General features: G+C 51.1%; 2 protein-coding genes across 13 annotated transcripts; one reads left to right on the top strand and one right to left on the bottom strand.

The window, feature by feature from the left end:
* Positions 1-274: 274 nt before the first annotated feature.
* Positions 275-13,468, bottom strand: SLC38A5 (solute carrier family 38 member 5). Of its 5 annotated transcripts, none has more exons than XM_019417357.2 (16): positions 13,412-13,468; positions 7,919-7,972; positions 7,763-7,838; positions 7,226-7,341; positions 7,048-7,121; positions 6,326-6,418; positions 6,123-6,201; positions 4,331-4,413; positions 3,980-4,038; positions 3,745-3,882; positions 3,456-3,535; positions 2,713-2,813; positions 2,336-2,451; positions 1,387-1,531; positions 1,189-1,292; positions 275-724 (listed from the first exon to the last, which is right to left on the bottom strand). In XM_019417357.2, exons 2-16 carry the CDS (start codon positions 7,969-7,971, stop codon positions 623-625), a joined length of 1,419 nt encoding a protein of 472 aa, XP_019272902.1. In that variant the 5' UTR covers position 7,972; positions 13,412-13,468; the 3' UTR covers positions 275-622. The 5 variants fall into 5 exon arrangements, with proteins under 5 accessions (XP_019272902.1, XP_019272901.1, XP_019272900.1 ...); XM_019417356.1 differs by lacking the exon at positions 13,412-13,468 and adding an exon at positions 9,402-9,490; XM_019417355.2 differs by lacking the exon at positions 13,412-13,468 and adding an exon at positions 8,310-8,381.
* A 2,202-nt stretch (positions 13,469-15,670) lies between these two features.
* FTSJ1 (FtsJ RNA 2'-O-methyltransferase 1) lies at positions 15,671-25,347 on the top strand. Of its 8 annotated transcripts, XM_053891658.1 has the most exons (14): positions 15,671-15,950; positions 16,859-16,979; positions 17,758-17,916; positions 18,171-18,240; positions 18,345-18,435; positions 18,767-18,845; positions 20,449-20,501; positions 20,587-20,640; positions 20,727-20,829; positions 20,933-21,016; positions 21,706-21,809; positions 21,896-22,093; positions 22,299-22,340; positions 24,763-25,347. In XM_053891658.1, exons 3-13 carry the CDS (start codon positions 17,796-17,798, stop codon positions 22,329-22,331), a joined length of 990 nt encoding a protein of 329 aa, XP_053747633.1. In that variant the 5' UTR covers positions 15,671-15,950; positions 16,859-16,979; positions 17,758-17,795; the 3' UTR covers positions 22,332-22,340; positions 24,763-25,347. The 8 variants fall into 8 exon arrangements, with proteins under 8 accessions (XP_053747633.1, XP_053747634.1, XP_053747632.1 ...); XM_053891659.1 differs by lacking the exon at positions 16,859-16,979 and having other exon boundaries at positions 17,772-17,916; XM_053891657.1 differs by lacking the exon at positions 16,859-16,979.
* The last annotated feature ends 398 nt before the right edge of the window (positions 25,348-25,745 follow it).

Here is a 25,745-nt window from a genome sequence, read left to right as displayed (position 1 = left end):
TTTGCTAGAACACCAACTATAGGGATTATTGTCTGCTTGATTCAACCCCAGCACCTAGAACAGTGCTCTCAAGAGGCTCTCAAGAGGTTTCTTGAGTGAGGAAGTGAATGGAACAATGAGTTGAGGAGTAGCAAGTTTCTGAAGGAGTGGAGAAGTGAGTGAATACTTGAGAGCCAGTTCAGTCCTACTCTCAGGGCCTTAGTTTACCCCTGTCTGAACCTAGGCAGACTCCCCCAAGAAGACTTAGAAAGAGATGAGAAGGCTGAGACCAGAGTTGCAATGCAGCATCTTTATTCTTCCCCTTTAGCTCGAGGGTGATCCTGACAAACAGCTTCTGCCAAGAGAGGCAGAAAGGACTGGGCTGGGCAAGGATTCCCCAAAGACCTGGTCTCCTCCTCCTCCCATGGTGTTGGGCTTAGGGCCATGATCCAAGCTCAGCATCCCTGGGGAGGAGGGAAGTGGACCACTCTACAACCTCCGCAGCCCCCTACCTCCAACAGCCATGATAATGGGAACCAGCCACCTCTACACACCAGGCAGGAGGGACCCAGGAGAGGGGCCCCATCTTCCTCCACGTGCACAGGAGCATGCACATGGGGGCCCAGGGAGGAGCAGGGCATGGTCAGTGTCCAGACACAGGGCTCTGGACTGTGGCCCAGTTGGCAAACATAAAGCCTAGACTGATTGCCATGAAGAGGACCCCCAGGAGACCAAAACACAGAGCCTGTGGATGAGAGGGAGACAAGATGCAGTTGGTTGGGTCTCCACACCAGAGCTCCTCCTGAGAATGTCCCTCAAGCCCTCCATCCCCTCCAGAGTGCCCCCATGCATTCCAGACCCTCCTGCTCCCTCCCCTTCCTCAAAACCAGCCCCTTCCTAAGAATTCTTCTTTCATCCTTCTAGAACACTTCAGAGAGTACTCTCTTTTATCCTCATTGAAAGTGCTCCTGACCCTCTTCAAATAGTACTCCTTCTGTTGTCTGTAGAATGCTCCCTCTGTCTTTGCAGACCCTGCTGGTACTCTGTCTGCTCAGCCCCTTTCTAAGACAATCTCCTTCATTCTTCCAGACCACCTGCTCCCTTCCCCCCAGCCCCCTCTTGAAAATTTTCTTTTTATCTCTGGCCATCCAGGAGTGCTCTCTCCTCAGAATTCTCCCTCTTCCCCCAACCCTTTCCTGGAATGCTCACCTGGATCTTAGGCCAGGAGTAGAGGGGCTCCACCTCAGTTGGTACAATGCGGAGGTAGAAGATGCTAGGAAGGATGAAGATGAGGCTAGGGGCTGAAGTGGACCCTGAAGGACAAGCAGGAGGGACAGAAGCCAATGTAAGTTTGGGGTACCAGGCCCGTATTAGGTGGGGTCTGGGATTGGGGTTAGGGGTACTAACCAATAACCCCAAAGATATCCCGGATGGTTGGCACACAAATGACAAGAACATTGACCAAGACAAGCAGGATCAGGGCTATGGCCACGTGTCGTGGCCAGCTGAAGTCTCTGCTTGGGAAGAACAGCTGCTGCAGGGCCCGGCGGATCTGTGGTCAGAGTAGGGCAGGACACCAGTCAGGGCCCACGTGCTGCCTCCCCACTCCATGCGGTCATCTGACTTTAACTCCACCCTCCATCTGAGCACCCATCGTGCCTCCACCCTGTGTGAGATGCCTGATTCCCCCTCCATCTGACTATCTACATGTCCCCCTTGTCTGACCACCCATCGGTGCCTCCACCTTCTGAATGAGCATCCCGCCGCCCTTCTGACAATCCATGTGTCTTCCTTCTGTCTGATCACCCATCGATGCTTCTACCCACTATCTGAAATCTCTGCCTCCCTGTCTGACCACCCTCTTGTCCTTCCATTCTGTCTTAGATCCCTGCCTCTCTTTTGCCATCTGACTACCTCAGCCTCCCTCCTCTGTCTAGTCATCCCACCTCCCCATCTGAGAGCCTTGGCCCCCCTTATACCTCACTACTTCTGCCTCCGCTCTTTTTCTGTCCATCCCTGTTTCTTCATTCTGAGTGTCCATCTCTATGCCTCTACCCTGTCTGAGTATTCCTGCCTCCCTCTTCTGTCTGGCCAGACATCTGTGCCCCCTCCCTCCAACTGACTACCCCTCTCCCTCTCATTCTCTCTGCCCTGACATCTATCCCCCATCTGTGTGACCATCTATTTTTGCGTTCTCTGTCCATCTGCCAACTTTGCCTTCCCTATCTGTCCATCCCTGCCTCCTCCATCCATAAATCCACTCCTATCTCCACCCCCCAGTCAGACATCCATGCCTATGCCTTCTACATCCATCCACATCCCTCCACTCCATGGGCCCACCCTCAACCCCACGCACAGGGAACAGCACAACTGGCACAGTGAGAGTCACGGCGAGCAGCACGGCCAGGCGCACACAAAGGATGAGCAGGTCCCGCTGGCTGTACATGTGCAGCATCTCCGCCTCCATGCTATCTGGGATGTGGGACATGGGACATGGGATGCAGGATGTAGTGGGAGCACTAGGACCAGTGTCCCAGAAACACAAACACACACACACACACACACACACACACACACACACACACCCAACAAAATCTACATGTGTGATGTGCACCCTCTGTTTGGAAACTGATGGGTCCAGGGCACGGAGGAAAAGCACTCAGGTTCCTGCCCCAGCAGTCTGCCCACTCCCCACTCCAGCCCCCACCCAACCCTGGCCCCAGCCCCACTTACTGTAAAAGGTGAGGTATCCAAAGGTCGCAGTAAGCCCATACATGCAGAACATGGCCCCAATGGACACGTTGGCCACAGCCTGCATTCTGTGCTTGGAGGGCCTGAGTCATAGAGGTTATGGAACTGTCATGCCCAGACCCCTGGACTTGGTACAGGCGCTTCCAAAGTAGCCTGCACTCTCCAGAGTCCCCTTGTTCCTGAGCTGACGTTCAGCTGGTACATGCTGGGATGCCCATCTCTACCTCCCCTGTGTGATTAGCCAGGCCTCCCTCTGTCCAGCCATCTCACCCCATATGACCATCTTTGTCCATCTCCTCTGTCTGCCCATCTCTGCCTTTCCCTCACAACTGACCATCCATGCTGTGCCCCCATCTGATCATCCACACATCCCCCTACCGTATAATCCCTGCTCCCTCTTTTGTTCACCCATCCCCCATTCTATCTCCCCATCCCCATCTCCTCATCCCCATCCACGCATGTTACACCCTCCTTCTGATCATTCCTGCCTCCCCACTCTGTCCATTCACACTTGTACAGGATGTTAAAAGTAGAATATTTAAGCCCTAATCAGTAAAAAGTCACCGCCCTGCATTCCCCAAGGCCACTTCAACCGCCCCCCACCACCGGCACCAACTAGCCACCATCAAGCTACAGTACAAGGACCACTTGAAGGGCTGTCAGACATTATGACTCTCCTACCAGTTGCTGGCCCATCACATATGCCCACTTGCCTGCCCACTCACCGGCAGAGCTCTGTGTAGATGGGCAGCACCTCAGGGTGACAGACGAAAGCAAAAGCCATAATGGGCACCGTGTAGAACATCTAGGGGAATGGCCCAAGTACATGAGGTTAGAGCCTACAGGGTTATATCCCCTCCTCATCCGCCTGACCCCACCATTGCACTCCATATAAGACACATGGAAGCCCCCCGATATCTGATGCCCAGCTCCACTGTGAACAGAGTGCACCATGTGATGGGACCAGAGGGCCTAAGTGTGGTGCAAGCTCCAAACACATGCCTGCACACCCACCTGTGAGTCAACTGTGAACATATGGGCCTCACAGCTTCTGTTGAGTCCCTGGATGGGAAGGGCCGTAGGGTTCTTGCTCTCCACTTCCGTCTCATTGAGACCTACAGGACAGTCAAGCTGGAACTTCTTATAGATGACCTGGGGGAGGGTGGGGAAGCGAGGTCATGGGGAAGGCTATGACCCAATGTTCCAAACTCTTGCTTCACTTTTTCATGTTCTTCTCTTTCAGACTCACCGAGATGAGAAAAAACAGCATACAGGTCAAAGAGAGACCGCTGGTATATCCCAGGTAGCCTGCAAGAGGTAATATAGAGAGCCTCAGAAATCCAGGGACTCCCTACAGCAAATATCAAGCCCCAGTTTGGCCTTCAAGGCTACCTCACCCCAGTTAGGCCACATGTTGCACAAGCTTTTACTTCTTCCTGAACCAGCCTCCTCTCCACAGCAAACTCCTATTTATCTGTTAAAACCCACATCAAATAAGCTCACCCCTGGTATTCCATAGCCCTTGAAAATGGGGATTTTCTCAATCTGGCTCCCTTTTTCTGACTCCACTATCCAATGAACAACACAGGAAGCCTCTTACCCAAGTGTCTCATGAGGGCCAGTGGCAGGATGATTAACACACTGACAATGATGATGAGGAGGTTTCCCTTCAAGAACCAGCCCCTAGGGAGACAGGCAAACACAGTGACTAGCTGCCTGCCAAAGAAAACTGTCAGGCAGACAGTCATAAACGACAGCCGGACACACAGATTTCTACCTGCAGTCAGGGGAGGTGAGCTGACATCTCAGCTGTGAGAAGCCATTCAGGTGGTCACAGTGACAAATGGCACAATAGGATTGACAGAAACAACCAGACTGATTATCAGACTGTCAGTCAGACACTGTCAGAGGGACACAGCTGAGAAAGAACACACGCACAGCTGGACAAAACTGTGCCATCAGACTCGCCAGCAGACATACAACCAGATGGGCAGAAAATGCCCCAAATCAGTGAGACTCACACAGTCCAACACAGAGTACCAGACACAGAGTGAGTCATGACCCTGGTGTGTCTGACAGGCAGAACAACAGTCTGATGATCTGGTAGTCAGGCAATGATGCAAAGTCAGACAAGAAGTCAGGAACACACACATGTGGTTTTTTTAACAGGTCAAGGTTTGTCGAATATCTAAAAGTAGCCAGGCCAACTTGGCCATATAGCCAAAGACCGAACTAGAGACAAAATCAGCCAGCTGGCTATACTGTTGGAACCAAGTTCAAAAAAAGAGTGGAAACTGTACAGATATTGGAGGGAGGTACCCAGGTAAGACAGTTACACAAAATCAGGTGAAAAACTGCTCATTTGTTCAAAGGAATTTTATTAATTGCCTGCTATGTTCCAGGCATTCACACACTATCTCATACACACAGTTACACAGAAATAAACCAACAAAGCACCATTGGCCATATATATACAGTGGGAGATAATTATAATAATTAGACACACCTAGTCACACAGATTGTCAGATACCTAAATGGCTTCAGAATGAAACCAAAGATCTAACAGGATACACAGAGTCAGCCATTATATACAAACAACTGAACAGATTTAGCTAGCAGATGGATCCAAAATCAAACATACAGTCAACTAGACGCATACGTAGAACATCAGTCAAACACACACGGCTGGAACCATAGTACAGAGGACATATAGTCAGAGTAGAGGATCACACATACTCAGCCAGAGAGAATTTGCCAGAAAAAAATGGTTGCCAAATTAAACACACAGGTGGGATTCTACTGGAGCATACAGTTGGAGCAAATCACATATACGTAGTTGGCACCACAGTTCGCTGCACACACACGGTTGCAGTTAGTGACCGTGCACTTCGAGCTAGACAGATTTCCGCCAGCCTGATGGACCTTGAATCAAACAGAATCTGCTGGACAGGGAAAGTCAGAGTAAGCAAATGTCAAACACACATGGTTGGGATCGCAGCATTCAGAACACAGCTGTAGTCAGTTGTCATACAGCTGGCCACAGAATCTGCCAGTACAGCAGTCCAGAACCAAATCCACAGAGTTTAGGTCTACTTGATATGTACAGTCGCCTGGTCAGTATCAGAGTGTACTGGACATATGGAGTCGGCTACCTGACAGAATCAGCCAGAACAAGTCACAAAAATCGTGTGGTCTGCTGTATAGTCAGATCAACGGTCACACTTTCTGTCGGCATCATAATATGTTAAGAATTACAGTCTGACCAGACTGGCCAGCCCAACAATCTCTGAACACCTAGAAGTCAGCTGAGCACAGAGTTGAAGATGGCAGCCAGACCGCACAGGTAGAGTCAGTGGCCTGCAGGCCAGAGCTAAGGGGTGTTTCTCACTCACCCCTCAGGGTCCATGTCCAAGAAGGTGCCGATAACCAGAGGGAGTTCGGATTTGATGATGAACAGGTAACTGGACATGGCTGGTGCAGGTGGGGGGAGGTATAAGCAGAAGGATTCCCTTCATCCTCCCAGCCCAGCCTGAGGAAGCCCACCCCACCTCACCCTCTTCCCCCAAGCTGATCCCCTCCATCCCAGAGTCCTCACCCCCAACATTGTGCAGACAGATCACCGCAGCCACCACTACTTTCCCTGCAGGCCCCAGCGCCCTCTGTCCCAGCTGCTCATAGGCTCGGATGCCTGGGGTAGGGAGACAGAAAGGAATGCACTGTGGGTCCAGGAGGCTAGGCAAGGGCTAAGGAACTGGGGGGGGGGGGGTGGAGGGAAGCAGCTGAGGGTCAGGGAGCTGAGGAACTGGGGCTTGGGGTAATTGGATCTGATTGATGGAAGCTGGAGATGAGGGTTAAGCAGTTAACTTGGGCTGGGCTTGCAGTGGAGCCTGGGAGGTGGGACTCTGTGACCAGAGAAAAGGTTGGGGACCAAATGTGGGTAGTGGGTCGTGGGATTCTTGGGTTGTGAAGCTGGCTTCCACAATTAGGGGGAGCTGGAGACTGAGGAATGGAGGTGAGAGGTGGAGTAATCTGGGTGTGGGGAGGGTCTGAGAAATGAGGTTTGACGCCAGACTGAGGGTGAGGGGTGAGGATTGAGAAGAGGAGATCTGGGAGCCCAGATAAGTTCTGAAGGCCAAGGTGCGGTTTGAGGTCTGGAGTCCAGGGAGTTAAGTATGGGGTCTGGGGTCCTGGGTCCAGGATCTGGGGTTCATGTGGTACTTTCAGAATCTAGGGTTTGGGTTAAGGTCTAGGGTCTCAGGTCAGTGGGGTAGATCCAGAGTCTGGGGTCCAAGATCTGCGTTGAGCTCTGGGCCTTACCTACAACACCGGCACAGGTCAGCAGGAGATGGATGGAATATGAAGATAGAAACGCAATGCATAGCAGCAGGGCCCTGTGGCAGATGGCACAGCTCAGACTTGGCCCCCAGGCCTCCTGCATGTCCCACACAGCACCCCTGCTCCCTGGCCCAGGCCACCCCGGCCGCCCAAGACTCACAAGAAGAAGAGGACCCCTGTGTGAGCCATGGCATAGGCCAGTCCCAGGATGCCACTGCCCATGATGGCGTTGCTGAGATTGAACACGGACATTCCAAACGATGTCTTCCCTTCGAACTGCGGGTAAGGGCCAGGCCGGGCACACATGGGGAAGGAGATCAGGTAACGGGACCAGCGCTGGGGCCCAGGAAAGACTAGAGGAGAAGTGACCAGGGCGGGGAGAAGCCCAGAAAGGACTATAGGATGGAAACTAGGAAGGAAAAAAAAAGTGGAAGCCAGGGAGAAGCTGGGGAAGCAAGAGCTAGGAAGGAAGAACTAGGAGGAACTTTGGAGGAGAGCAGCTGGAAATGGAGAGGAACAGGGGAGGAGGGCGGAGCAGCCACCAGAGGCAAAACAGCGAGGGAGGAAAGTGGCTGGGGGACCTGAGCGGCTGGGGACAGGAAATAGCCAGGCAGGGAACCCCTGGGAAGAGGGAACAGTAGGGGAAGAGATGAGCTGGGCAAGGTGAAGCCAGGACAGATCCTGTGAGGTCACTCACATCCATGAACTCGACTGGCTTCCTCCCAGGAGCAGGAGGATGGCTGGGCAGGAAGCCCTCGCGTTCCTGCCTGTAGCTGGAGAAGGCAGGGAAATTGGGGCTGGTGAGAGGGTAATCCTGACCTCTAACCTTTGTCCCCCTGGGCCCCCGACTCACCCCAGAGCATCCGCAGGGAGGGCTCCGTTCATCTTTGGGTCCTGAAGTTCCATCCTGTGGGCAGAGAAATGGGGGTGGGGATCAGAGATGGGGGAGCTACAAAGTAGGAAGAGCTAGAAGAATAGGGTAGGGGGTCAGACAGAGACAGATGGAGAAACAGAAACAGAGGTGAGGCAAGAGGAACAGGAACAGAGGGATGAGAGAGACTGAGAGATAAATGGAGAGACTCGAAGACAACAGTGAGAGGACGACAGAAAGAGATGGGAGGCAGAGAAGGGAATCGGAGGGGGAGGGATGACAACAGTTACTCAGACAGGCAGAAAAAGAGGGCAGCGAGAGACAAATAGAGGGGGAGAGGGGCAGAGACTGAGAGAAAGAGAGAGAGACCGACCCCACAGCAGACGAGATGGCCATTTGGAGCTGGGATAGCCTGTCCTTCCAGAACCCACACTCACTCTGTTTCTCTTACTGTCTCTTTCCTTGCCACCTCCCCCAGCTGCCCCTTCCCTCCACCCTCACCGCTTGGCCAAGCCTCTTACTCCTTACAGGGACACGTGTCGGCCCAGCTGCCCCACCCCTCCTAACGCCCCCCTACCCCGCCCCCTCCCGGCCTGGGCCCCGAGCCGGATCCCAGAGCTGATGCAAGCTGTTGCAGGAGCTGGAGGTGGGGGGCCAACTTGGTGACCTTAACCCCCCACCCCCACCCCATGCTGCAAACTGCCCTCCGCCACAATTCTGAATATCCTCACTAGAGGCTAAAGACAATTCTCCAATCGGAGCCTCCTTCCAGGGATAGAAGTGACCCAGGGACCCCCACTTAATCCCCCTTTTAGAGATTAGATTAGCATTTTTCTCAGACCCCTGTCAAGTCCTAAACACTCGTTCTTCTGGCAGAAATAACTTTAGAGACACTTCCAGACTTAAGATCCTTCTTGGTCTTGGGGTGTCTCAGGAACCTGCTCTGAGCCCTAATTTCCCCCTCCTGACGATGAGCTATCTCAGAAACCTGCATCAAAAGCCCCATCCCAAGGCCTGATGTGTTTCCTGGGGTAGAGGTGCTCCAGGAGGGGCCCCTGTCTTCTGGATGGAGTGTCTCTGAAGATACCCCCTCACCCCGCGCGCGCGCGCGCCCAGAGCTCACTTCCTGGGAGTGCAGTATCTCAGAAACTCCCTCCCATTCAAGGTCCCCATCATTGCTAAAAGTGCCTCTGGGAAATCCCCTCCCCAAGCCCCTAATCCCCTTCCTGGGAAGGGGAGGGCTCTCAAGGAGTCCCATCCTCAGTCGCGAGCACTCTCTGGAGACTCTCAATCACTTCTGAATTCACTTCCTGGGAGCTAGGTACCATTCAATTCTCCACTAGGGCTAAAAATGTCTCCAGGGGAACCCCCCTCCCCGCAGGTTCCCCCAGAGAACCTCTCCCAGGATCCCCACTCATGCCTCGGGGTCTCCGGAGCCCCAACCCGGCCAGTATCCCCTCCTCACCTCCCTGCTCCTCTCAGCTCCTGAAGCCACCGTAACTCACTAGGGCTCTGGGACCCCACGGCCCCGGCAAGGCTCCCCTTCAGCGGACCCTGCCCCCGCCCCGCCCCGTAGCCAATCAGCTCCTCCGCGCTTGCTAGGTGGCTAATCAGCGCAGCTCGCGCCGCATCTGGCCCGCGAATTATTTTTTTTTTTCTAGGAAGAACTTTTAATTTTAATTCAGTTTCCCTCCATCTGGCTCTCGGCTGAGGACAGGGGGTGGGGGAGGAGGGCGCCCTCCTTCACCTGCACCCACGTGGAGAGAGACAGAGGTGTGTGGGGGCCTTGGGTAGGGGGAGGTGGACAGAAAGATTGAGGGGGTAGATCCACACTTAGAAGGACACGCAGGCAGAGGCAACTGACTCAGGGATCAGCACACGGAGGATGCAGAGAGGAGAGACAGACATCGTAAGGGAAACGATCACAAATAGAGAAAGGCAGGCAGGTGACACAACACAAGGACAGACAACAGAGAGGGCAGAAAGACAGCCATGTTGAGTGGTCGATAGGCAGAGGGGCAGCCATGGGGAGAAAGAGAGGTGCAGACAGACTCAGAAGCAGACGGGGGGCGGGGGGAGGCCTCCTCAGAAGCATCTGGAGGAAGGCGACAGGCAGTCAGGCCCAGTAATAAACAGGAGACGCAACTGGCAGACAGACAGGTGGACACAGCCAGACACATCCCCAGAGGCTGGGAACAGACACACCAGCAGAGAGAGACAAGGGGAAAGAGGGAGTGGTTGAGGTAGGGAGACACCTAGAGGGACAGATGACGACAGGCAGAGGGAGAGTCAGATTCAGGCAGAGGGACAGACAGGGTAGATGGACAGACCTGGGAGCGGCAGTGCGACAGGTGCAGGAAGACACAGCCAGGCCACTATGGGCTGACCTCAGAGAGAGAGCCTAGCTTAGGCAAAAAAAAGTGCTGGACCCCAGCCCAGGCATTGGGTGGGGATTGTCCACACCCTAACTGAGGAGCCCCACTGTCTGTCTGTCTGCCTTCTATGTGGGTCTGTCTGTTCACTCTCATCCAAGCATGTGACAGGCATGTCTGTCCCAGGCAAGGCATGTGTCTCCTGCACAGAGTCAGGCGGATCGGACTTGGGGTCCGGGCCCAACTCCACTGGGCTGCTTGAGGCCCTGGTGGACAAGAGGCCTCTGTCTGGGCCTCTTCACCCTCCTGCCCATCCCCCACAGGGAGCACAGAATTCCCGGAAAGGCCAGGGGCTGGCTGGGGCTTCAAAGCTAGCCTAGATGCCCCCACCCTACCCGCAGTCGGAGGAGGGTGAGGGATGGGGCGGTTACTTCCCCCACAGCAGGAGAAAACACTCAGGGGTCACAACCCCACCCAGGGGCTCAGAGGTAGAGGCCGCCTCACCCATCACCCACAGAAGTACAAACTTGCACGCAGACTCACAGCCACACACAGAGAATATGGGCTGACATAAGAGCACTCACAGACTGCGCATCGAGAGCCCAGGCCGTAGTACAGTCACACACTCAACAGCCATATCAAAAGACTCACTATTCCAGGTGTCATCACCCCCAGCCTCAGCGTCGGGTCCAGAGAACACAGACTGACACGCTATGGGCTCGTGCTGATTTACAGCCCCTCTAGACTCATGGACATCATCACCCAGGGACTCAACAGCCATACCCTAGGGAGCTGACAGTCAAATCGCGCACAGACTCACAGCTGCACACAGAGTACACAAATATGATTTCCTACAGCCGACAACATCATGCGTGGGCCCAGTGTCTCACAAATCAAATCAGAAGAAACACATATAGGGGTGCACAAACAGGGAAAGCAGGGAGGCAGAGAGTACACTTACTGTCATTACAAAGGGGGAAATCCAGAAAATACATCTCAAACTGCATGAAGAGGAAACAAAGGAACCAGAGAGTACACAAACAGCAGCACCAAAAGAAACACCCAGAGGGCACACACACCTACACTAGCTCACCACAGACAGACACAAACAGGGTGGCAGAGAAGAAAGGCACACAGACACAGGAGACACACGCCTACGGGCAAGACAAACACACTCAGCGCCCATCAGCATTACGAAGGAGACACGTAAACACCCAAGGAACATACACACGACCCCATAGAGACGAACTGCGTAAACAGACCACCGTTGCCATAGTGACACACCCAGTTGCCATAAAGGGAACACAGGAGTTGGACAGGCAGCCATAGTCACAAGATACACCCAGGCAAGTTGCATAGGAAGACACAAGTGGAGCTCACATACGTGTGTTTGTGGCTGAGAACATGTACAGGCAGATGAGATACATTGAGGGTATTCAAATACACACCCACACACCCACACAGATACACACCACAGAGTCTCCCCTTGTCTATCCCAGCCTACTCTGATGTCTCTCTCCTCTCATGGTCCTCCTCCCCCTAGAGCCATTACACATCTGTGCTAGAGGCTGGCCAGGGAAAGAGACACCTGTTGGCAGAGGCCTTGGCCTACATGGCTATGGTATGTGTGGCGGGTGGGGTTGTGGGGGGGGGGTGGAGGCTAGGCAGATGTCTAGATTTCAAGAGAAGTCTGAAGCGTCCTGCCCAAAAAAACTAGTGTACCTTGGACAACAAACAGATGCCCCCCATCCACCACCTCCCAGCCCCAATGTCCTGCCCTGATCATTCCCTGGCCCTCCAACATTGCCCAGTGCAGGACCGCCAGGCACACAGCAGGTGCTCAATAAATGCCACTTATCAAGCGCCATATTATCATCATTCTTATTTTTATTTCTTCCAAGCGAACTCTTCTCCGGGAGGGACGAACCTGCACCCAGCTCCGCACCCTATAGTTTAGCTAAGTTTCAGGGCACTGAAAATGGCAAGTGTTCAACATATGCTGGTAGGAGGGAAAACAAAGGGAAAGGGAAATCTGGCTGCGGAGGGAGGGCAGCTTGCTTTAGAAGGAACAGATGTCTTTAAGCTTGACCGAGGCCTTGAGACTGTGCCAGGGATAAGAATGCTTTGTTAATTCACCGAAGTAAGGTCCTTTCTCGGGGTCATTTAAGGCTTTTGTTGGTTCAGTAAAGCAGACCCTTGTGTGACGTTTTGGATTCCTATCGAGTCTATTAAAAGTCGGCTTGGGTTCCTGTCGCTTCTTATAAGCAGATCCCTGCTTTTCATTAAAACAGGTCACTGCTCAGCAGCCTTCAGGGGAGGGAGCCACAGAGCAAAGCAGTTAACGGCAAGAGCTTTCCCCGCTCTGCCACTTACTAGCTGTGTGGCCTGGAGCATGTTCTGAAACCTCTCTGTCTCAGCTTCCCCCCGCGGCATAGTAACACCTAACTCTTAGGACCCCTGGGAAAACCCGAGTGAATTAACACAGGTAAAGCGCTGAGAACAATGCCTGACACACAGTAATTGCTCAATAACATATTTGTGAAAGGAATTAATGAATTCTTCTCCGCCTGTGAATGCAACCCCCTACTGGGCTGCATTTAGGATTCTAATCTCCCCTTTCAGGCAGGCTCCCCACTGAGAGACTCTTCCGTCCCTCAAAGCAGCCCCGGGGCAGCAAGGCTTTTTTGAGTCTGTGTCTAGTCCCCTGCACCTGGACCACCCCCGTCTTTCCCTCCCCCGGTTAGATGCCCTCCGGTACAGAACTGGCCTGGCAGCTCCCAGCTCCTTGACCTCTTCAGGAGGCTGAGGGGAGGACACCTTTACACTCAGTGGGGTGCCGGGTGGGAGCTGCAGGCCGACACCCTACTTCGGGAAAAGCCTGGGGAGTTCAGAGCCTAGATCCTGTCCCCCAATTCCCCTGGGCCCTGCTGGAGGAAGCAAGTTTCTTTGCAAAAAATTAAACATCCTCTTTGTGAGAGTCAAGAAAACAGGACGTGGGAAGCATCCCACAGGGTGAACATGGGCCCCCAATGCCTGGCACCCCCTCCTCTCTGTGGAGCAGAGGCCAGGTGGCTTGAACCCTTGCTTTCTCACACTTGCTCACCTCTGCAGGGGAGCCGTTGTTCCCACCGCCCCCACAAGGCCCTGGAGCGCTGCCACCAGCTCTTGCTTCCTCCCTGGCTCTCGGGAATCCTCCAGGAAGTGCTTTCTCCGTGTCTCTGCTTGTCTGTCCACAACTCCCAGGGCCTGGCATAAATGCAGAGCGCACCACTGAGGAAAGAATAAAGGACCAAAGCAACAAAAGCGTGGATTCAACAAACATCTACTGCATGCCACCTGTATGCCAGGCCCTGTTCCAGGGTCGGGAGGCAGCGGTGAAAGGGACAGAACAAAATTCCCACCTAGTGAAGCTCATATTTCTAAGGAATGATGAATCAATCGTTCAGTTCTTTGAATACTCACCAAGCTTGTTCTCACTTCAGGGTCTTTGCATTCGGTGTTGCCTGTGCCTGGAATGCTCTTCCTCCAAGTATTCCTAGGGTGCGTTTCCCTTTAGGTCTCAGCTCAAATGCCACCTCCTCAGAGAAGCCCTCCCTGACTATGCTGTCTAAAAGAAAAATTCAGGGCACCTGGGTGGCTCCGTCGGTTAAGCGTCCGACTGTTGGTTTCGGCTCAGGTCATGATCTCACAGTTCGTGAGTCTGAGCCCTCCATGGGGCTCTGTGCTGACAGTGCGGAGCCTGCTTGGGATTCTCTGTCTACCCCTCCCTCCGTCCCTCCCCGCTTGCTGTCCATCTCCCTCTCAAAATAAATAAATAAACTTTAGAAAATAAATAAAATAAAAGAGCAACTCAAATCCTCTGCTACTCTCCATCGCTTTCACCCTACTTTATTATTCATCATGGATTTTATCACCACCTGACAAACATTATATATTTACATACACAATAGTATGTTTAATTTAGTACAGTTATTTTACTAAGTAAATGTATATAGATACCAGCATATTTATATATATCAGCATACACATTTACATATTATATGCATAAGATGTGTATTATATGTACATGATACAAAATGCATAAATAGGTTATATATTTTCTTATATTTACATGTAACAGTATATTTATATTTATTATATTTCTTACTAACATATAACCTATATACTAGTGGATGTTATACGTCACTATATTTCTATATAATCACATACATATCAAGCAGCACATATGTTTATATACCTAATGTAATCTATATTCTCGCTATATATCTACAACCTGGGGATAATTACAGTAACTTCTTCATATGGTTGTTATAAGGATTAAAATGAGTTCAAGGAAAGAATTCAGCAGTGCACTGGAGCCAAGCACAGGTTTGCAGACTGCTTGTTCCATTTTCAGGAATCCTGTCAACCCGTTGGTAAAGAGCTATTGTTTAAAATGAAATAATATAAACTTACAATTAAATAAATTAGTTTTTTTAAAAGGTGATATTCAAAACTCGTCACTTCCTGATTATTTTACTACATTTCATTCTTTATGCTCTTGAGGAAATTTACCCCTATTTGAACTGTATGGTAGAAATATTACATAATGGTGCACTACCGCCATCTCTTCCGAACTCTGTGTTCCGTGACTACACTTTGGTAATTTAAAATCTGACAAGACGATACTATGGAAACCATGTAAACCTGGCAAATGTGAGAAATCAGGGCTTCCCCCCCCTTTCCCCCCGCCCAGAGAATCGCTTGTTAGCCATTTACCAGCACATCACTGAGAGCACTTTAGGTGCTTTGGCACATTGTAAACGCTATAATGAATGTTTCCATTATTCTATTTGCTTGTGCACTGGGTCGCATGATCTTTTTTTGTGGGTTGAAGTTCAAAACGTTTGAAGAACACAGAATTACAAAAGGACAGACGCTGTGCTAAAGTACACGCATTTAATCCTCCCAATAACTCTGTGAAGCCTATATTAGTGATCCCCATTTTACAGAGGGAGAAACTGAAGTTCTGAAAGGGTACAACTGAAGCAGCGCTATGAATTGGCTGACGTGGATTCGAATTTTGGCGCACAGCGGCTTCAGCGATTTCGCGCACTAAATTAACGCACTTTGCTCACTCTCACGTTTGCGACCCTAGCAGTAACTTCACCTCGCGCCACGCCTAAAAGGAATGGGTGCCGTCGTGCTCGTTGCATCTTGGGAAATGTAGTCCCCAGTGAACCCGATGGTCCAAAAACACGAGGGGCGGGGAGTAAAGCGATCTTAGCCTTGGAACACAAGAAGGGTCCGTTCTTGAGCCTCGCGACATTTCGGCGTCCCGGTGCGCGATTTCAGCGGCTTGGGTCTTGCCCGTTGCATGCTGGGAACGGCAGTCCGCGAGACCGGCTACGTCGACACAAGATGACGGGGCTCACGTCGTACGTTCAGGTTGGCCCCGCGTCGCGCCGGAGCCTTCGCGTTCCGCGATGACAGGCCCCCCACGCTGTGGGGGCCCTTAGGCATGCGCGACAGGCATTCGGGTTGACTGAGAACACAAATTGAATCAGCCTTGCGACTTCTGGCCGGTGTGCGCTCTCGCCGAGGCTCGGGCTGCTCACGGACCGGTCTCCTTCGTCCCCCTTCTCCCCACTCCGAAAGCTAAGGTAGGCCCTGGGGTGCGGAGGATGGGGGTCCAGGCCGAGACGGTTGAGGCACACCTGCTCTGTCCCGCCGACGAGGGAAAGAGAGAAGTTCGCCTTCCGTGCTGCAGCCGCGTAGTCTGGGCGCCTGGTGCCGGGTGGGCTCCAGACCCAAGGTTTGTCTTTAGAAGGGAACCGCTGTGCGGGGTGGACGGAGGGGTGAGGGTGGGGGCTCAGGGGTCCAGATATCGGCGGAGCCTCCTTGAGTGGCGTCCGGTGGTCCCAATGGGGACATGGACATTGAGGTAATGATGCGAGATCCGGAGTGTGGCCAGAGGACTGTTTAACGGAGGGGGCGGGTAGGTCGCATGAGAGTAATGAAGGTCTGATGGGCGTGTTACCGGGGAATCAGTGGGGGGCTAATAGGAGTGTTTTAGTCAACATGCTCACGGGGGCAGGGGTGTGTTCATTGATTAACGAAGGGATGGTAGAATGGACAACTAGAAAGAAATTGGATAATTGGAGGTAGATGGGGTGTGATCTGTGATCCCTGAGGGATTGCTGGACGTGTGGTATTAAACAGGTTCATGAAGAGCGGCAGGCGATAGTAATCAAAAGGATAATGGTGAAGCAGTGGAGGGATAATAGAGGCCAGTGGGAGTCATGATCAAGGAACTAATGGGGTCAGTGATCAAAGAAAAGTGAATGAGAGGTTGAAGGTGGGTTGTAGTCACGGGCTTTAGGTAACCACGGCATGATAATTGTGGAATTAATGGGAACAGAGTGAGCAAAGGGAGGGTAATAGTAAGCTGCTGGGTGTGGTCATCAAGTGATGATTGATTGGGCGCTTGGGTGGCTCAGTTGGTTAAGCATCTGACTCTTAGTTTTGGCTCACATGATCTCACAGTTCATGGGTTCGGGCCCCACGACAGGTTCTTCACTGACAGCGGGGAGCCTGCTTGTGAATCTCTGTCTCCCTCCCTCTCTGACCCTCCCTGGCTTGTGCGCTCGCTCGCTCTCAAAAAAAGAAATAAAAATTTAAAACTTAAAAAAGTGATTATTTGAGGGGGCAAGGTGGGCATTGAGGGAGAATGGGGAACTGATGGATGGTCATCAGGGATTAACGTGGTAATGAAGGGATTACAGGTGACTAATGGTGTGATGTATGAGGGATCAATTGGAGGGCTGAGTTAATGGGAGCTGATAAATCATAGTCACCGAGAGCTTAATGGGGAGTTAATAGGCCATGATCCTCTATGTATTAATGGAGGTTGATAAAGATGTAGTAATAAAGGAGTTACTGGGGACCTAATCATTTTGGGATTAATGGGGAATGGTGTGGAGAGAGATTAAGGGGGTGAGGAGTACAAGGAGGTAGTATTAGGATAACGAGGGCGAAAGCAAGGGATTGACAGCGGGATGATAGGGCTGTGTGAATCTAGGGGCCATGAAGACAGCTGGGGAGATGGTCAGTGAGATGTTAATGGTGGGTGGAGAAGGGTTCAAAATGAGAGTTGTGGGGCTAAGTGTGTGCAGCATGGGTGGCAGCAGTGGGAGGTCAACAGGGTCAGTAATGGGTCATCTAGAAGTGTTGGGTTTGGGGGATCTGTGAGGTGAGTGGGGGGATCTTTGAGGGAGGAGTAGAGCCTTAGAATTCAGTGATGGGGTCCCTCGGGCCTTGTGAGGTCAGTGGGGTCAGTGACAGGGCTCCACTTTTCCCATCTGCTGAGTGATTTGTCATGGGGCTCATGGGGAGTTTGTGTGGTTCTCACTGCCCTGCAGAAATAGGTGGTAGCCCACTCACCCAGTTACTGATATAGGGTGGCATCAGCTTACTGTTGGCAGGTCCCTGGGCAAACAGCGTGTGAGATGGGACGGACATCAAAGGACAAGCGGGATGTCTACTACCGCCTGGCCAAGGAGAATGGCTGGCGTGCCCGCAGTGCCTTCAAGCTGCTACAACTTGATGAGGAATTCCAACTCTTCCAAGGTCCCCACCTGGCGGGCGAGTCACCGGGGGATGGGGTGGGCAAAGGGAATGGACAAGTGGGCCATGTCTGCAGAGCTTCCTGTGGTAGGTGGGCTGACGTGGAGAGTCTGTGGGACAGGGGACAGGTAGGAAGAGGGACAGGTGCTTGAAAGGAGTTGGGCATGGATAGAATGTGGGAGAGGGGTGAACTTAGCAGGGCTCGGGGTTGGGGAGGTGGGTGCAACTGACCACTACACCTTCCTGTGTGTGCTCAGGCGTGACACGGGCAGTTGACCTGTGTGCAGCCCCGGGCAGCTGGAGCCAGGTGCTGAGCCAGAAAATTGGGTGAGTGTGGAGTCCCAGATGGGGTGGCCGGGAGGGGAGGGTAGGCCAGGTCAGGGATGAGCCAGGAGTGAAAACCGGGTTGACATGGGCCATGCTGTCTGCAGGGGTCAGGGCTCCGGCCATGTGGTGGCTGTGGACCTTCAGGCGATGGCTCCATTACCAGGTGTGTTACAGATCCAAGGGGACATCACCCAGGTAAGAGCATGGCTGGGGGTGTTGGGGTATATCTGGGGCGAGAGCCCCTCCAACCTGGGGGCTATGGAGAGTGGAAAAGAAAGAGCAAGAGAGCATAACCTGAGAGAACCCAGAGAGAGCGTAACAGTGGAGAAACAAGATCCGGCAGCTCGTCATCGCAGAGACAGCCAGAAATGACAGTACTAGGTGCCGAGAGATGGAGCCCAGTCTTAGACCGGCAAAGCCTGAGGGTCTGGCTGACCCAGGGTTGCTGGCTAGGGCCGTGGGCAGGTGGGGTAAGAGGGCTGCGGACAGGGGGCCTGGGACCACTCATCCTCCCTCTCTTCCATAGCTGTCCACTGCCAAGGAGATCATCCAGCACTTTGAGGGCTGCCCCGCGGACCTAGTGGTGTGCGACGGGGCTCCCGATGGTAAACAGCAGGGGTTGGGAGGCCAGGCGGGGGCCCTGTGTGTGTCCTCCTCTGTGGCTCCCACCTCTGTTGGCTTCTTCACTATTTCAGCTACTCCCTGCCTCTCCCCTCTACTCTCAGCTGTTCCCTGCATCTAGTAATTTCTCCCTACCCCTGCTTCCTGGTCTCTGCCTCTCTCTCTACACCGTACCATTTTGGTTTTGTCTGTTATCTCCCCTTCCCTTTGCTCATCTCTCACCTGCAATTGTCTATTTCTATTGTACTATGTGTCCATTCATTTTTTTTTCAATCAGCCATTCATTCAGTGCACATTTATTGAGCGCCCGTTGTGTGTCGGGCACTGTTCTACACGTGGGAAAAATATTTGTGAATAAAATTCTACTAATCTGATCTCATAGACCTGATGTTCTAGTGGAAGCAGATGGAAAACAAACAAATGATAGCCATGTAGCATGTGAAGAGGTGAGTGGTACCATGAGGAAATCAATGAAAAGGAGGAGGAGACAGGAAGTGCCTGTTGGAATTTTAAGTAAGGTGGATGGGAAGGCCCCCCCACCCTGACTTTAACACAGAGACCTAAAGGAGGTGAGAGTATGTCAAGGGCATATCTGGAGAAAGAACAATCTGGGCAAGAGGACCAGTCAGTGCAGAGTCCCCAAGGTAGGAGCGTGTTGGGCATGTATGAGGAATAGCAAGGATATCAGTGTGGTTGGATCAGAGTGAGGGGAGAGTGGTAGGAGGTGAGGTCAGAGAGGTGACGGAGGGCAAGATCCCGTGTGGGTCCTTGTGGGCCACAGTGAGGACTGTGGCTTTTTCACTGAGATGAGAGCTCGGAGGAAACCAGGAGAGGGTTGTGAGCAGAGGAGGGCCATGCCTGACTCAGGTTGTAACAGGATCCCTTTGGCTGCTGTGAACAGTGTGAGGGTCGAGGGTGCAAGGAGGAGGCCACAGCAGTAGTCCAGGGAAGCGATGACAGTGGTAGCGGTGGCGGAGACGGGAAGAGGGTTGATCCAGGAGATCTTTTGAAAGTACAGCCGACCAGACTTGCTAATATTTGAACGTGGATGTGAGGAGAGAATGGAAGGTGTATGGTACTAAGGCTTTTGGCTGGAACAGCTGGAAGGATTGGATGAGATGGGGAAGATGGTGTAAGGAGTGGAGTTTGAGCAGGCAGGTCAGGAGTCTGGTCTTGGACATGTTGAGTCTGATCTATAGTCAGGCGTTCAGGGGAGCAGTCTGGGTTGGAGGTAGAAGTGATGGTAATGGTACTCGTGTAGGAGTGCCTGGCTGGCTCAGGCAGTAGGGCGTGCGACTCTTGATCTCGGGGTTGTAAGTTCGAACCCCATGTTGGATGTGGAGATTACTTTAAAAAATAAAATCTTTGAAAACAAATTAATGATACTTATGTGTAAGGTTGTTTTGAAAATTAAAATGAGTAAGGGTTGGGAGGTCAAAATAAGCCTCCAATTGGCAGATATTACTTTGCAAGCAGAACCTTAGCAGTGAAAGAGCCTGGGATATGCTTTTAGCATTCTGACTTCTCTGGGACAGGAAGATGGCCAGAACTGGATGGCTCCCCCTAACACTGTTCCTCTTGCCGCAGTAACTGGCCTCCACGATGTTGATGAGTATATGCAGGCCCAGCTCCTCCTAGCTGTGAGTAACCTTGGCTGCCCCTGCCTCAGTTTGGACCCCTCATGCCCGTCTCCACCTCAGCCTTAGCCATTTGTCCCACCCACAGGCTCTGAACATTGCTACACACGTCTTGAAGCCAGGGGGCTGCTTTGTAGCCAAGGTAAGTCTCAGAGAACCTGGTGAGGGGTCAAGAGAGGTCCTCGAGGGCCGCCCTCGTGCCTTCATCTCTGCCTCCTCCCCCTACAGATCTTCCGAGGCCGGGATGTGACCCTGATCTACAGCCAGCTGCGTGTCTTCTTCTCCAGTGTGCTGTGTGCCAAGCCCAGGAGCAGCCGCAACTCCAGCATAGGTCAGTGGGGTGGAAAGGCCGGGCAGGTGGATTCGCGTCTTGGGGACACATCCTGTGCAGGGCAGAGGCAGCAGTCTCCCCTCACTCCACCTTCCACCCACAGAGGCCTTCGCTGTCTGTCAGGGTTATGACCCCCCTGCGGGCTTCCTTCCGGACCTGACAAAGCCCCTGCTGGACCACTCATACGGTGAGAGCCAGAGCCCTGGGCCTCTCCCGGGGGAGTCTTCTGCCCCCTTATGGAATTTCTATCTCAGGAGGGCCCTCAGCCCCACCCCTTGGTGGAAACTTACCCTTTGTTGAAATTCTGTCCCAAGATGATCCTTAGCCCCACTGTGTGGTAGAAATTCCACCCCTGTATGGATGTTTTGTCCTAGGAGGACCTTCATCCTGGTCCTCTAAGGGTTACTCTCAGGTCTGGTGAACATTCTGTCCTGAGTCCTGCCCCAGTGGAGATTCCTCCTACCTCAGATTCTAGCCTAGGAAGACTCGGTCATGCCCACAGGTGGATACTGCACCCCTGCATAAGAATTTTGCCCCGAGAGAGTCTTTAGCCTGGTCCACAGTGGGAAAAGGCACAGAGTCTGCTCTTAACTTAAGCACACTTGAGTGAGACAGAGTTCAGGCAGCGTATGGTAGAATGGCAGGTGGATATAAGTGCAGTGTGAGGAAAGCAGGGGAAGGTGATATTTTAGAACAGGTGATCATGGAGGGCTTTCCTAAGGAGGTAATCTGAACCAAATGAAGTATTCCTGGTGAAGGAGTGTGAGAGTAGCTGGTAGATACGTGGGGAAGACTCCGTACCCTTGCTGCAGCCCAAGTCCTAACTGGTCCCAGGCATCCCAGCCCTGTCCTGTCTTATTTCTCCCTGCTTGTCAGATCCAGACTTCAACCAATTAGATGGACCCACTCGCATCATTGTGCCATTTGTGACCTGTGGGGACCTGAGCTCCTATGATTCAGACCGCAGTTACCCACTGGACGTGAGTGCCTGACCAACAGTAGGTGGATGGGGGCTCTGTCCTAGGTTCCCAGGTCCTCACTGTCCCCCCACCATGTGTCCCTGCAGCTGGAGGACGGCTCAGAGTACAAGTACACTCCACCCACGCAGCCCCCCATCTCACCACCGTACCAGGAGGCCTGCACGTTGAAGAAGAAAGGGCGGCTGGCCAAGGAGATCCGCCCCCAGGACTGCCCCATCAGCACTGTAGACTCGATGCCCCAGCCCCTGGCTGCTCCACAGCGCCACACCCTGCTGCCCTCTGAGGTCTGGAAACACGTGTCCCTGAGCCCAGTGACACCCCCCCCCCAGCTTTACCTGCACCTTGTTCTACGCCCAGATCACATGGTTTCTGGGGCCAAAACACTCCTCCCTGCCTCCTAAGAGCTATAAAAATCAGTGGGTAAGACCAAGTCTACTGAATGGAAAAGCTTAGGCAAGTATCTGAGTCCTTTTTCTTTTTCTTGGGTAGGTGGAAGACAATGGAATGAATTGTTCGCCTTAATACATTCAGGTAAATTTGCCTTTTTATCTAAGAGTTTGAGTAAAGGGCACCTTCAAGAAAAAGCTCAGTAAAATTTCACCTTTGAAATTTTTACTTCGATTGGTAAGATTTCAGTCAGCCAGCCTTTACAAAGTACCTGATGCTGTGTGCCAGGAACTGCTTTAAGCATTTTACATATTGAGGCATTGAGTAAACATTTATTAAGCACATGCTGTTTGCTGGGCATTGTTCCAGGTTGGGAGATAAAGCAGGGAACAAAACAGGCAAAACTCCTGGCCCTCGTGAATCTTCTAGATTGGGAAAGAGGTAATAAAAACAGCTTATGAGTGCAGGAGTTTCTACACATGCATACACATGGACACACCCACTACATACACACATATATACATACATACACACATATATACATACATACACATTTATAGCTCACATTTCCCTGTAGCTTGAATTGTAACATTGTATATATACACAGGTGTATTATACACACACACACACACACACACACATATGAAGGTAATATGGGATATGAAATTTTTTTTAAGTTTTTTTATTTTGAGAGAGCATGAGCAGGGGAGAGGCAGAGAGAGGGAGAGAGAGAATCCCAAGCAGGCTCCACACTGTCAGCACAGAGCCCGACACGGGGTTTGAATGAGTCAGATGCTTATCCAACTGAGCCACCCAGGCACCCCTGAATATGTTTTTAAATAAAGTAGGGTAAAGAGAATCAGGAATTCTAGGAGTGCCAGTTTGCAGCTTTTAAAAGGGTTGCCACGGAAGGGCTCGCTGAGGTAATGTCTGAACAAAGACCTGAAGGAAGGTGAGGCAGGGGATCTGTGTGTTTATCTAGGGGAAGAGCGTTCCACGGAGAGGGAATAGCACATCCAAAGACCCTGAGGTGGAACCATGCCTGGTGTGTGAGGCAGCAGTGAGGGGCCAGTTTGCCTGTAGCAGAGTGGACTAAACCTGTCTGTGCTGGAGGACTTCTCATCCTCGGGAAGTCATGTTAGAGGAAGTCCCTTTCTGACACTGGCATAGCAGGTTTTTAGACCAAGTCTTCTGTTAAAAAAAAGAAATGAGAGGTGCCTGGGTGGCTCAGTCACTTAAGCGTCCAACTCTTGATTTCAGCTCAGGTCATGATCTCATGGTGCATGAGCTCGAGCCCCACCTCAGGCTCCGCACTAATGGGCTCTAATTTAATGACACAGAGCCTGCTTGGGATATTCATTCATTCTCTCTCTCTCTCTCTCTCTCTCTCTCTCTCTCTCTCTCTCTCTCTCTCTCTCAAAAATAAATAAATGAAATTTAGAATCCTTTTTTAAAAAAAGAAGCAAAAAGGATACCTTTTTAAAAATGAAACAGTGAATCACAGTGGGAAAACATTATTTACCATCCCTATATATAATATCCTCTATATTAAAAAGCTCCTATAGGGGCACCTGGGTGGCTCGGTGGCTTAAGCGTCTGACTTCAGCTTAGGTCATGATCTCACAGTTCACAAGTATAAGCCCCACATGGGGCTCTGTGCTGACAGCTCAGAGCCTGGAGCCTTCTTCGGATTCTGTGTCTCCCTCTCTCTCTGTCTCTCCCCCACTCACTCTCATAAAATTTCTCTGTCTCTCTTTCTCTCTCTCTCAAAAATAAAATATTTAAAAAAATTTTTTTGAAGAAAATAGAATAGCTAACAAGCACATCAAAAGCTGTCTCTCAGGGAAATGCAAGCTAAAACTAAGATGATTGGCAATACTAAGTGTCTGGAAGAACATGCAACAATGGAAACCCTCATATATACCAGTGGCAGCATAAAATGGTATGGCCACCATGGGAAATTGTTAGCCATTGTCTAAAGCTACATGTGTGCTAGTTCCACTCCTGAGAAATAAGTACTGGAATTCCTAGCGGGCACTATTTGTACCCCCAGACTAGATAGAGCCCAAACATCCATTGACTATAGAATGGATCATTAAATCATAGTATATTCAGGAGCCCCTGGGTGGCTCAGTCAGTTAAGCAGCTGACTTCAGCTCGGGTCATGATCTTGCGGCTCATGAGTTGGAGCCCCACATCAGGCTCTGTGCTGACAGCTTGGAGACTGGAGCCTGCTTTGGATTCTGGGTCTCCCTCCCTCTCTGCCCCTCTCCCACTCACACTCTGTCTCTCTCTTTCAAAAATAAATAAACATTAAAAAAATAAATCATGGTATATTCACAGCAGAGAAGTACACAGCAATGAAAATGAACATTCTACAGCTATAAAAAAATAACACCATGTCACTCATTAAACTGAACGTATATAAAACATTTGTGTATTTGTTAAGGTTCACAATAGAAATGGGGGAAAAGTCACAAAACTGTTAGTACCTGCACGAACGATCATTACAGCAGAAGAAAGTGGGAAATGTACTTTTTAAAACTTTCTTTCTCCTTGGTTTTAGTTAGCTGGCAATCTGATATATAACTCGGAAGCTGTTTGCTGTCAGGAAAATGAGAACTGGCATTGATGAACTTGTTTTCAAAAATCTCATCATCGGGTCCTGAGCATCCGAGTGGGAACCTGCAACAACCACCATGAACACAGCAAGGAAAGAAACATCACGGAACGCCTGTCTGTGCTGCAGAGGGGATTCTTGAGCCAGGTCTTGCCTCCTCTCTCAGTCTTTCCAGGGGAATCCTGGTTACGTCCAGAATTCACCCCCAAAACAGGGATTCTTAACCCGGATAGAAATCAGGGGTATCTGTAAACATAACGGTGGAAAATATTACATCTTTATTTTCACTAATACTGAACTGAAATTTCACTAATATAACTGAAATGTAGCTTTACCCCCAAATACAAATGCTGGCAACAATTCACAATACTAAAAGCAGTGCCTGTACCTTCCCACCAATACAAATCAGTTCCTTTTTAATGTTGAGGTTTTTGCAGGCATCTTGAAATCCTGTTCACGTTTATCACTACTTTGAATTATAGAAGATCTTATAATTTGATGTTCTAATAAAAAAGTCAATATATTACTGTATCCCAGTATTGTTTCATTTGAATATATATAGTAATATTTTCCCATTGAGGTATAGTTGACAATAACATTATATAAATTTAAAGTATACAACTGAATTTGATACATACCTAACAGTAAGTTAACATGCATCACCTCATGGTTACAAATTATTTTCTTGTGATAGGAGCTTTTAAGATCTACTCTCTTAGTGGCCAAAATGAACAAATCAGGAGACTATAGATGCTGGAGAGGATGTGGAGAAACGGGAACCCTCTTGCACTGTTGGTGGGAATGCAAATTGGTGCAGCCGCTCTGGAGAGCAGTGTGGAGGTTCCTCAGAAAATTAAAAATAGACCTACCCTATGACCCAGCAATAGCACTGCTAGGAATTTATCCAAGGGATACAGGAGTACTGATGC

Source organism: Panthera pardus, unplaced genomic scaffold, assembly GCF_024362965.1.
Source record: "Panthera pardus isolate Hobbes unplaced genomic scaffold, ASM2436296v1 HiC_scaffold_27, whole genome shotgun sequence".
NCBI classification, from domain to species: domain Eukaryota; kingdom Metazoa; phylum Chordata; class Mammalia; order Carnivora; family Felidae; genus Panthera; species Panthera pardus.
This window is presented reverse-complemented; position numbering and strand designations above follow the sequence as displayed.